Consider the following 12,485-nt stretch of genomic DNA (forward strand, 5'->3'; position numbering starts at 1 on the left):
TACGGGTGAGACTATAATTTATGGACGATCTTTGAGCGGCGCCACCGTGACCTTGAGAATGTCCCTCTACTTACTAGGGCTAAATGAGGGTAATAAAACAGTTTGAAGAATAAGGATTATTATTTACAATTTATGGTTAGGGTTAGGAATTAGATTTATGGTTTCTCATCACGAACTGATACCAACTAAAATACCAAGACACTATTTGGACAAATGGGTGAATGAATTAGGGGGCCAAAATCCAAGATCTGTCTTCCCAAGTCTGATTGGTTCGTTCATAAATTATAGTCTCTCCGATTTACATTATCTAACTTAAATCCCATATGTATATTATGTTATAAAATGATACTTTATTCAATATCATTGATGAATTATTCTAACTGACTTTCACTTCACTTGAAGCTGATTTCCCAACGAAACAGTTATATTCAATCTTTCATAATTTTGAATGGTTTCTTTACAGCCAACATTAGATCATGACGAGAATCTGATGAAACCATCTTTAAATTATCTAATTTAATACTATAATGTATATATCTTATCAAATAAAAACTATGAAATTTATATACACATGAAAAAAAAGGTAAATAATTACTACTAATAATAGCTTTTACCTATATGACCTCAGACATAATAATTTAGCAGTTTTGTTTATCTGTTGTTGTTCCATGTACAATAATGTTCAATACCAATTAATGATAAAATAAACAAAATTATTAGAACATTTATTTATTTCAATCATTTTTTTTCTCAACTTGAATCAAGCCTTATTACTTATTAACTGATCGAAATACAAATTAATAATAATAATTTTTATGAAAATAATTAAAAAGTATGAAAAATCATATGGATATATAAATAGTTGAACACTTCTTCATGTATTCATGTATACATATATATACAGATGTTTGTGTTCATGTATCCATGTAAATGACTGAAGATGATTTAATTTGAAAAAAATTACAGTGACCGCTAAAAAATTATTATTATTATTGTTATCATTATTTTTATTATTACTAATATTAATATCCTGTATCCAACGAAATAGCATATGATTTCATGTTTACACTTTTCTATCTCAGGTATAATTTATAAATAAAAGAATAGAAAATTATTTAAACCATATATGTATATATAACTATAGTTTTTACTTATTTAAATTAATTCTAAATAACTTATTAAATTTGAGGATGTAAAAAATAGTTTGTAGTTTATTTTATGGTTTTGAAGGTAATGGTTGAAAAATTAACTATCACTGTTTATTAATAACTATACAATTGAACATGCATAATATACATATAGACAGATGGTTAAATCTTAAACACCTGAACCGACAGAAATTGATTAACACTGAAAACTAGGTAAACATGACGTTGGTTACTACTCTTAATAATCAATCTAGATATTCGTTATGGATTTGTGAAGATTGTGAACATCAACTCTGAGATACATGTACATCCAGTTAACGAGTCCCGAATAGAACAAAACGCACGTCAAACTAGATTCCACTGCTAACCAATATCAACATTTGCTTATAAAGCTTGTGACTTACGGCAATATCGAGGCAGTCTGCACAGTATACACATATGCCGACAAGAGACTGATCAATTGCAGTCCTAAACATCAATGAGAAGATTCAAGCAAACAATACCAAGTGAATTGTTGAATTTTATTTAAATTATGAACCTATCTAAGTTAGATCATCATTGAAAACCTGGAAGTTTTGGTCCTGGGTTCGATTCTCAGGTGCGGGATTGTGCATGGGCACTGCTGAGAAGTCTCGTGCTAAGACGAAATGATCATCCAGTGCTTCCAGGTTTTCAGTGGTGGTCTATCTTAGACCAATTCATAAGTTCGGGGAAAATTAATGTTACTATCTCATTCGTATAAAAGATCGGTTTCGACACGAGAAGATCAGTGTTAACATTTCAGGGTGTGAAACCGAATGGTCTGTGCTCAAATCCATCAGGAATCACCTACTCTATTAATATTCCATGTACTACATACTGAAATGTCCCAACTAGAACGAAATCTAAGTTGATGGTTTTCTGCCAACTACCTTTAAAACTCGTGCAATGGACATGCATTAAAAATAACAAAGTTTTACGAATAATAACTTGATACATAATTTCCTACACATATTTTGAATTATTCCTTTTGACGTTTTAGGCATTTATTTTTAGTATAAACTTCTATTTATTGATAAGTATATGCACTAATTGATCATTGAGTAGTAATTGATTATCTAGTTCTTAGTTGTGGTCGAATTCTTACTGCTAAATTGGAATGTGATGGTTAGTTTAAGTGATGCAAAATCATGTGTACTGTATCTTAATGCTATGAGTTTGACACATTAGGTAGCGAACCCTGTGTGAATCAAGGTTTCGTCTGTAATTATGAAGGGACTGACACTTCCTGAGAGTTTCGAGTCCGAGCCATTCAACTTCTCAGTCTGAGATGTTACCACTGAGTTGTTCAGGCTGTGACTGATCACCTGTAAGGCAAAAATGACTATATTGAATAATTATTGAGTGTTAATTATGCTTGTCTATGACATTGTCTGTGACAGTGAGGGATAATAAGTTGGGCCCGCACGCATGGAATAATATCATTACTCAACAGTGTTCGAAAATTGAACCAAATCATGGAACTAAACAAACTCAAGTTTCGTCATGGTATGAATGCTTTTTCAGCAGTATCTCACCAATAAAACTGAATAAATATCACATTGTATTCTAAGTTCAATGTAGACGTTCCACATATTTTCATCCAATAACCAAATAACATCTTGCTTCGAAGTATGTTTTGTATATCAGTGATGAAATTAAGAAAATGGGATAAGTCTCACTTAACTTGTCTTACGTCAAAATTTCTGACAAATTGGGAAAGTAATCTGCAACGCCGGTCAATACAACATAAACATCCAGGAAGCACTAAGATTTTCATCGGTACATATCCACATGGGATCGAACCCAGAACTTTTCAGGTTTTGTGGGTAGCACTTTTAAATATTTAAACCACTGAGTCGGTACTTCGTAGTTTATATTTCCAACCTTAATCTCTAATCTCCATAACAACACTATACTAATAAAAAATTTAATAATCAAACCTACTTGTATATAACTGTCTAATTCATGACAAGGTATTTGATGGATTTCTCGTGTGTCATGTTTAATTTGTATTAAATATCTATGTATTACTTTCATATCAGAACGTGTTTTTCTTAATGTATTGTGTACAGCACCATTAATATGTATTGTACTACCAGTAGAAGTAATAGTAGTAGTAGTATTAGTAGTCGAATGTGTTTGTTGTTGTTCCGGTGTAGAACATGGTAAATTTTGGTCATATAATTCATTCGATACATTACTGCATGTACTGTTATTAATATTACAACTAATTGTATTGTTTGCATTTTGCTGAACTGGACTATTGATATGATCATGTGAATTATGGATAAGGTTCTTCGATTCCAATGTAGTCAACTTGTCAATATTTTCTTGTTCAATGTTCAATTTATTATTATTATTATATTCAAATGAACATGAATGTGGAGTATGATGGAAGGTTGAACAAACAGGTGTAGAGTTAACACTCCAATGATTATCATTTTTATTTACTGTTGTTATATTACTAGTATTAGTAATACTTGTAGAAAGATTAATACTCGTATTATTATCATTATTGTTTGATATAGTTAATTCAACATGTGGTGATGATGTTATTGTTCCATTGTTATAGTGATTATTGAAATTTTCAATATTCAATTTTAAATTGTTCCTTGTTGATGAACAATTAATATCATTGATCTCTGTTATTCGTTTGGTAAAATGGGTTTTGTTATTGCTATTATTAGTAGTATGAGTGGCAATATTATTGTTAAATAATGTTTGATTTTTCTCTAATGACTGAATTGTATGCTTAGCATACTTTTGCAATAACTCGTTATTGTTTAATTCATTATACGAAGATTTTAACAACGATGATGATGAAGAAGAAGCAGGACCAAAACCAGAAGCTGAAGAAGGAGGCCACAACATTGGGAAATGTGGAAATAAATTGAGTAGTTTCCAAAAATCATTATTATTTTGATCTAGAAAATTTTTTTAAAAAACGGAAAAAGTCGTGTAATTCCTATCATGTGAAGCTACAATGATTGTTGTGATATTCAATTTTAGTTTGGAAAATTTTCAAAAATATCAAGAAAACACAAAGATGACTGATTTGTCTTGGTATTGGAATAATGATTTGTGTGTATACTCATCACGTTAACCAAAGATTGAATTTACAACTATTAGGTTTCATGAAATAATGTATCGTCATTATGTAATTCATTTAACAAGCATAGGTTTGTGTATACGGCTCCGAGTTGAACTTTAGGTGTATGAGGGCTGGTAAAAGCATTATAAACTGAAGTAAGAAGAAGGATTCGAGCCTGCTACCTAACATCTGGAAGCTAAGTACTTCAATCACTAATCCATAGTCTGAGTCAGGATTTACTGGATCAGCATTTACAATTTTAGTCGATTCATAATAGTTCACGATTATTATTTAGTATTATTATTGATAATGCCTATGATACTCAGGATGTGGTACTTTTTATACTGGTCGAAAATACTGATTATGGCACACATGATGAATGTTACGAATAATCTAAGCTTAATAGACCCATCTATAGCCTATTTTCTTAAAAATTAAAATAATATTAATCAATGTACTAATCTAATGACTACTTCATACTACTTAATGAGTAATAGTAATAATACACCTGAACTAATGAATATACATACATCGAGTAATCATCATGTATTTTAAAATAATAAATCAGAACAGAAACTCCAAGTTTTCGGAAAACGCAATAATTTATATAATTTATATATATATATATATATATATATATATATATATGGGTAATGAATTCTTCTGGTTACCTTTAATATGGTTAAGCAAGTTATTGTTATAATAATGTTACTTATTAGTAGTATTTCATAATTTAGAAAACAACTTTGTAACATTAACGTTATTGATAATGTCAAAATCTGAATTGCTAAATATCGCATTTATCTAAATGTGAATAAATATATATGATCAGATATGATAATTGTAGATAAATTTATTATTTTGCACTGATAATTAAGTGAGGGAGGGAGAGAGAGAGGAAAAATACTAAAACTAGTAACGTTTATCTCACAAAAAGCGTGTACTTCCTTTATATATATATATTTTTTTCTTAATTACTAATGATTAGGATATCGCAATGCGAAGCTGGATTTACGCGAACTTGCGAGGGCAGCCAACTGACACATAACAATCCACGAATGATCCCCCAACGTTATGGAAGCCAAGTAAGAGTCAGTAGGTCAAAGAAATCTTGTTATTCAAGAAGACTGAACTATAATCGGACACCTATGTGGTCATAGCAACCAACAATAACCTTGGAACCATTAACACAATCATCCAACCTAAGGTGTAAATAACTAATCAAATAGTAACGAAGGCTATTGAGGGAATGTAAATCAGAAACAAAATATCATCTCAGCTATCTCAACATACACATGAAAGTTATCATTTTATTGATAAAAAATTCTAAATAACCTGGAGTCTTACTGATATGTGTCGATAGCGAAAAATGAATCATTATTAAAAAGTGACCAATTTATACCTAACTCATTGCTTTCATATGAAGTGGAGATTTAAATGTTTTGACTGTGAAGTTTGTATGGGTTATTAGATGTCATTTTAGTAGTCTGAAAATAAATTGTTGCACCTTGAAACCTGAAGGTCAGTGGTTTAATCCTTGGTTATGAGTCATAGAGGGACAGGGTTATGGAATTATACTAACTTGAACGACACAGTTTTGGTTCATTCAATGGTACTATGATGTATGCCAATATGTAACTTAAAGAAATTATGATAAACAGGTATGTTTCTGTGTGCATACATAAACGTATAGATACATATTCAATAGACTTTTATTTACCAAGCGATAGTCACAATTGAGTATCTCCCTTTTACTGGTATTTAAATAATCAATTCGATCTAGTTATTTATTAACGAGGTTTTTAGATTGATGTGGATATATATTCGACTTACTTTTGACGTTGAACTGGTGTAATAAAAGGGAAAATAAGTCAGTTGGTCTATGATTACAGAGTTTATTAATATCTCAGTTAGAATTGTTGTAATCACTACTAATATTATCGTTACTACTAAGTGAATGAGTCAAATCATGTATGTTATTTGTTCACCATGATCTGTATGATAATTTTTTTGATTTAAACAAAAAAAAATACTGATAGCCAATAAGTTGAGATTTTATGTTTAATTCTGTAATTTGTGAAATATAAGGATTATACACTTAACTTTGCGACACAATTTTTACATAATTAATGGTCATACTACTTTAATTGACTACTTAATGGTTGAAAGCTGAATATTTTCGATTAATAAGCCATCATTCCACAAATTTTGTATTACATTAGTTCATGAATCCATGAATTATTGATTTGAACAATATTTGCAAATGTAAATCACCGATTTTTAGTTTTTGCGATAACTATGATTAGTAGTTGAAGATTTTGAATATTATCGCATAAAATCAGTCACAGTTGAGTAGATCCATTTACTCTTTATGCTACTCTAATTCTTACGTTCCAGTGTCCACAAAGACGTTGCGTTTCACTCTTTCTTTAAACTATGTTCCCAACGTTTAGCTATTCCCTTTATTATTGGTAATATTGTGATGTGCTACTGATGTCGACAGATATATATAGTATGTATCACCAACCGAGAGTTGAATGCTTGGAAGTAGAAGGTTCAGAAAATCGAAGAGAAGAGAACAACAACGGAGAGTGATTGATATGGAAATGAAAGAACAATGAAGTCCGAGACAACTGATTGACTTTCTGAAAAGAAGCATTTACTGTATGGTTCTCAAATTTTATCAAGATATTCTGTCATGTTGTATTGAGATACATTTGGTTGTTCTCACTGACGTTCTCATTCAGTACATTATGATTATTTAAATTCTACTGTCATCTTACTACGTTTACTTCATCTCATCATATGTATGTGATATAAGCGAAACGTAACACACAAACTCAAACCCCATTTCTTGAAGTCTATACTTTCCGTATTTTCTTTTTTCTGATTATTCAGATAACATTTTAGATCAAAATAAAAAAACTACTTAAAACTTTAAACATATAATTTAACCATTTTAACTAAATTAGAAATTTCATATATCTTTCTTAATTATTATTATTGTAATTGAAATGAATGTGACAAACTGTAACAGTGGTCATTGTTATTAAATTATTGGCAACAATTCTCTATAAGAGTTGATTGATAGAGTAAGTTGAATAGCAGTGGGTTTGTTTTCTTTACTTTCTATAAAAAAAATGAAATAATGTGTATGATTTTTTTTATTTTTTAATGTGTAATATATTAATTTTCATGAAATACTTCATCAGTATCCGGAAACTGGTATCACTCTAACCCACATTAACAAGAGCATATATATATATATATATATATATACCTTGGTTATACTAACCTTATATCTTAAAAAGATGGATAGATGAATGGGTAAGGTGGATGGATAAGGATGGTGATGATTGAATTATAGGCTGAAAGTCCAATCTTTTTTGTTTACTGAAAATCACTAAATTAAGATTTTTACATCTAAAGTCATATATATATATATGTATTGTCTGTTCAGCTCACTACCATTACTATTAGTAGTAGTAACGGTAGTGGTATTATTAACTGACATAAAGCATTAGTTTTAAGAAAAAACCCTTATAAACTTTATGGTTTCATTCATTCTCATTAGGGATATATATTTATATATACAAATATTAACCAGAAGACAGGTTATCATTATTGACAATAGTAATAATAATAATAATGCTTGTAATACCACAGCAGATAAAAAGCATATATATCCACATATACACGTGTGCGTGTGTGCGTGTCTTTGTTTGAGTAGGTGAAATCACAGAGGAAGGATACGAGAAGAAAAGTATAAATAATACGAATAACTTTGGGGGCATATACTACTACAATAATACTAACATTGATAATGATAAAAGTAAGGGTAGTAATAATTAATTTATTTTACTTAAATGAGATATATGTATATATTCTTTGATGCATTCCCTATCACCTACGTTTTTTTCATAATAGTAATATTCTACCTAAACATTACATATGTATCGTACTGTGGCCTTTCATTAGATACCTTTCTTTTTCGTCTTGGTTTAGTCAAGTGTTTATACATAAAATGTTACAACTATACACATTGATAAACATAGATGAATACCTGAAGGAAAATACTCTTCTAGGCACTTATATACTACTAGTACCCTTGTTAGTAATAACAGTAGTGCTAGTAGTAGAAGTAGCGAAGATAGTAAGCATTTAAGTGAATTCAAGATATCATTTAAAAGAAGTGAAAAAATGAACAACTTCACATTCTTATCTTCAAGAAGACTTAGAAAGAAAAAACAATACATTTTCCTCCACCCCCTACATTTCAATGCCATTTTACACTACTATTACTACTATCAACCACTTACTTATAAATAACTTTTAGGACTGAAAGAAGGAATTCTTTTCTCTTGGTTGTAGCTTTAAATAGTTATTCATTAAATCGTTTTTTTCTGTTGAACATTACAGACCAACTTGTTTTATCATTTATTTACCCATTCATTTCTTAACTCTGTAACTTCCTGTTTTGACAAGCTGCCAATCTGAGTATATATATATATATATATATATATATATATATATATATATATATATCTTGAAACAAGAAAAGTTTCATTTAAAAAGCCAAAAAACAATAACTATTCAGTTATTCAAGTATATATATATATACACATATTTACGTGAAAGGAAAATTTGATACATAGCCTTCAGGGTAAATAGATAACATACTGGTCAGTAAATGTACGCATATAAACAATAGCTAAAGAGAGAGAGACTTTATATACACGTCTATAAATGTCTACTGTGATATTGACTATAATAGTTTACATAAGGGGAAATGAGAAACAAGAGTGTATGAAAAAGAAGGGAAATAACGTGAAGAATTGATTTCTATGTACCTTCAATTAAACTTGCTTATTTACCATTTCCATGATCCATTTATCAATCAAAGTGACTTTAAATAGTTATATATGTATATTTATATTTATTTGATGTAATTCATTAATTTCTTACTACATAGAAAAATATCTTATATTCTATGTAAAGATTCTTAATCTTTTTAAGATCATCTAGGTGGAGTACGATCAAACTTGTGATACTGATAGATTACTTTTGGCTCGAGATAATTCATCTGAACATTTAACATTGGTTTTATACTAGTTCCTAGTCCATGATTTGTTCATCGTGCCAGAGATCACATTATGTTTGCTCATTGCATTTAGGGCCCACGAAATTCCTTGTGAATTAAAATAGTCTTGCAAAAGAGTTGATGAAAAAATATGAAGATTATAAGATCATCATTTTTGAAAATTAACAATGATGCTTCGAAAACTCAAAAATTGAACTGTCACAAATTAAGAGCATTTTAAACATTTTTTTAGAATTTCTACATTGTTCATGACTCCAAATTACTTACTTTCAGAACAAATCAGAGTATTTTAATTCTTAAAATTTTCATTTCATACCCATGTCATATGTAAAACAGGAATATAAATCAATAAGTACCAAACGGAGTTAATCCATTTGTCGTTATTATTAGAAACTTTTCCATAGCGCATCTTGAAAATATGTAGTAAACTCACTAAATGAAGTCAAACTATATAATTCATCGCTTAATTTTCAGCACTGAGATGGAAAGGTGACATTATAAAGAGAAAGTACCCATAGTGTAAATATTGTATCACATTCACTGATATAGAGTTTTGACTAGTGAACAACCGTGATTTTATAAGTTAATTATGTCAATAATGTAACAGCAACTCATATTTGATATTAGATGACGAACAATTGATTGATAATCCTTAGTGTTAATCTAATTTGACCAATTATATAAACATGATATTGGCCAATACTCAGTGATTAATCAGTTTTAAATATCTCTAATAGGAGATTATCTTCGGCTCGAAGAGTCTCGTGGATAAGTCTCAGATTGAGAAATGGAGTGACTCTGGTTCGAGTACCTCAAAAAACTTCAATTCCCCAGTATTTGTCCTGACAAGTTTTTACTGTAACCAAATGTACGATAATGAATAAATCAAGCTTTTTTATGATTATGGCACTATTATTATTATTAGTTGTTCAATAAACGTTACAAAATTATATATAGATAGACTGGGACGTGTTAGGCTTTCTACATAACATAATGAGTGGTATCACAATAGATTGAAGTAATTTTACTACCAAATACAATTTCAAATACTCGACATGAAGACACCTGTTTTGTGGATTGACTATATTATTTACATTCTTTTAAGACCCAATTGCACTGATGAAGTTCAAATCCATAACCCCATAGAGTTTGTCAGTCTTCAGAGATGAGAACAGAAAACCAGATACCCTATTATTATTGATCTTATAAAGGTAAAATTTCAAGGACTATTTAATGGAAAGTGGCAATACTAAATTGTCCAAGTGAGAATGAAAATGTTTCTTGCCAATAATCTATCAACTATCTCCAACCATCTAATATCTCAACATAGTGCATACGATATTAAATCACTCAAATCAGTGACTACGACGCAACTTGATCGATAGAATTAGATCTATATTAAGAAGAATTTGACATACATGACATTGGTCACTAACCAGTGATCAATTAATTGCGGATAAGTCATGTACGTTTTTTATTAACCATGATAAACAAATGAATAAAATAAAGAGAAAGCACTTTTTCTATAGTTTCCTTAAAAAGAACTTATTCCGGATTACAAGATCAGTATTAAAGTGGAAAAGATTTTTGGAGAAACCTTAGCCAGTAAATAAGCAACTGTTGTAATTAACAACTGATTTTGATCTACCAATAATATTTCAACTTTCATTTTACATAACAATTAATCAGAAATTGAGCTTATCAGTTTTGCAATATTCAACATCATTGTGACATCATTTGCAGAAGTTTTTTATTCATTTGATTACTTACTATTTATTTTCTCTTCTCATCCAGAAGTTTGATATACTCTAAAATGACTATTTTATTTCCACATTTCAAGTTTAACATCCAATATGATCTTTTCGTGTGAATTTTCTTATCTTTAGAAAATAGTTGACATAAAATAATCACAAGTATTTCTGTTCATTTTATATGATTTTCAGCACAAATATTTAAAACTGTATAGTTAGTCACTTTCAATAATTGTCATATTCAAATTTGATAAATAACCATTAATAAAAAGCTAATTTCTGATTTGTCAAAATTTACTTATTCAAGGTCAGTTTAGTAAAGGACATTATCAACTGATCGTAATATATATTTAATTAAATTTGTTTGTGAAAAAAATAATTCACATCGTGCTTTAAATTCACCAACTCACCTAAAATAACCTACCGTAATCTTAGAAGAAGATATATGTATATGATTTAACTTTTTCTTAACACCATATAGTCAATATCGACCTAGGCTATAGATAAAGAACCTGGGGGCAGGAGGAGAAAAAGCAACAAGAAAAAACAACCAGCTTTCTCAACCAAACCAATAAACCATTATGTATCATTTTTCTTTCTCGTATAGTCACCTCAGCAACTAGTGTTAATCAAGAAATAATTTTTTTACATAATTACGGTTAAATTAAGAAGCCATACACAAATGACTGACTATTTCATAATGTGTAGCAACTTAAACCAATATAAATATGTGCCCTATTCTATGTTATTTATGACTGATTCGAGGCATTGTAACTTCAAGAAAATGATAGAATATGTTTTCATATTCATGCGGTACAAGCTGTGATGAAATGTCTTTTAAACTCTTATTGGATTATAATAATTGTAAGATAAGTAAATATTCAGTCATACAATATGTATACATACATAACAATTTGTTTAATTACAGTTAAGTTGTAACTATAAACGCGAATTTTCTTTTTCTTTCTGTGAAATAATATATTTTATTCAATAAATAAATAAATATTTATCTATATTCAACTACGTAGTAACTAATTAGTTGTATAATGTAAAGATGTGCACATAGCACATATGGTACGTACACAGATTGATACATTGTTAATAATTATGTGAAAACAAATAATGTAAGTTGTTCAAGTAGACAATAGAACACTCATAAGTACAAACACATGGTAGTATTTACAAAAAAAAGATATATATTCATAATTATAAATTTTTTTAATGCACATTTTGACCTGTTTTATTAGTGTACAATTTTTCATTGTTACATCATGTAAAAGATTGTAACATTTTCTATTTTTGTGATATCTAGGGAGTGGTGATGATTGTGTTACTGATAAAGAAAGACACTATTCGAAAGAGTTCAACAGGAT

The 12,485-nt window shown here is 29.2% G+C and overlaps 1 protein-coding gene across 1 annotated transcript; it reads right to left on the minus strand.

The window, feature by feature from the left end:
- Window positions 1-428: 428 nt before the first annotated feature.
- Smp_142470 (hypothetical protein) lies at window positions 429-4,040 on the minus strand (the record flags this gene model as incomplete). Its single annotated transcript, XM_018795419.1, has 3 exons — window positions 429-500; window positions 3,114-3,429; window positions 3,931-4,040. The coding sequence occupies 3 exons, from the start codon at window positions 4,038-4,040 to the stop codon at window positions 429-431; spliced, it is 498 nt and encodes a 165-aa protein (XP_018649734.1).
- Between the last annotated feature and the right edge of the window lie 8,445 nt (window positions 4,041-12,485).

Source organism: Schistosoma mansoni, chromosome 2 (assembly GCF_000237925.1).
Source record: "Schistosoma mansoni strain Puerto Rico chromosome 2, complete genome".
Taxonomy (NCBI): domain Eukaryota; kingdom Metazoa; phylum Platyhelminthes; class Trematoda; order Strigeidida; family Schistosomatidae; genus Schistosoma; species Schistosoma mansoni.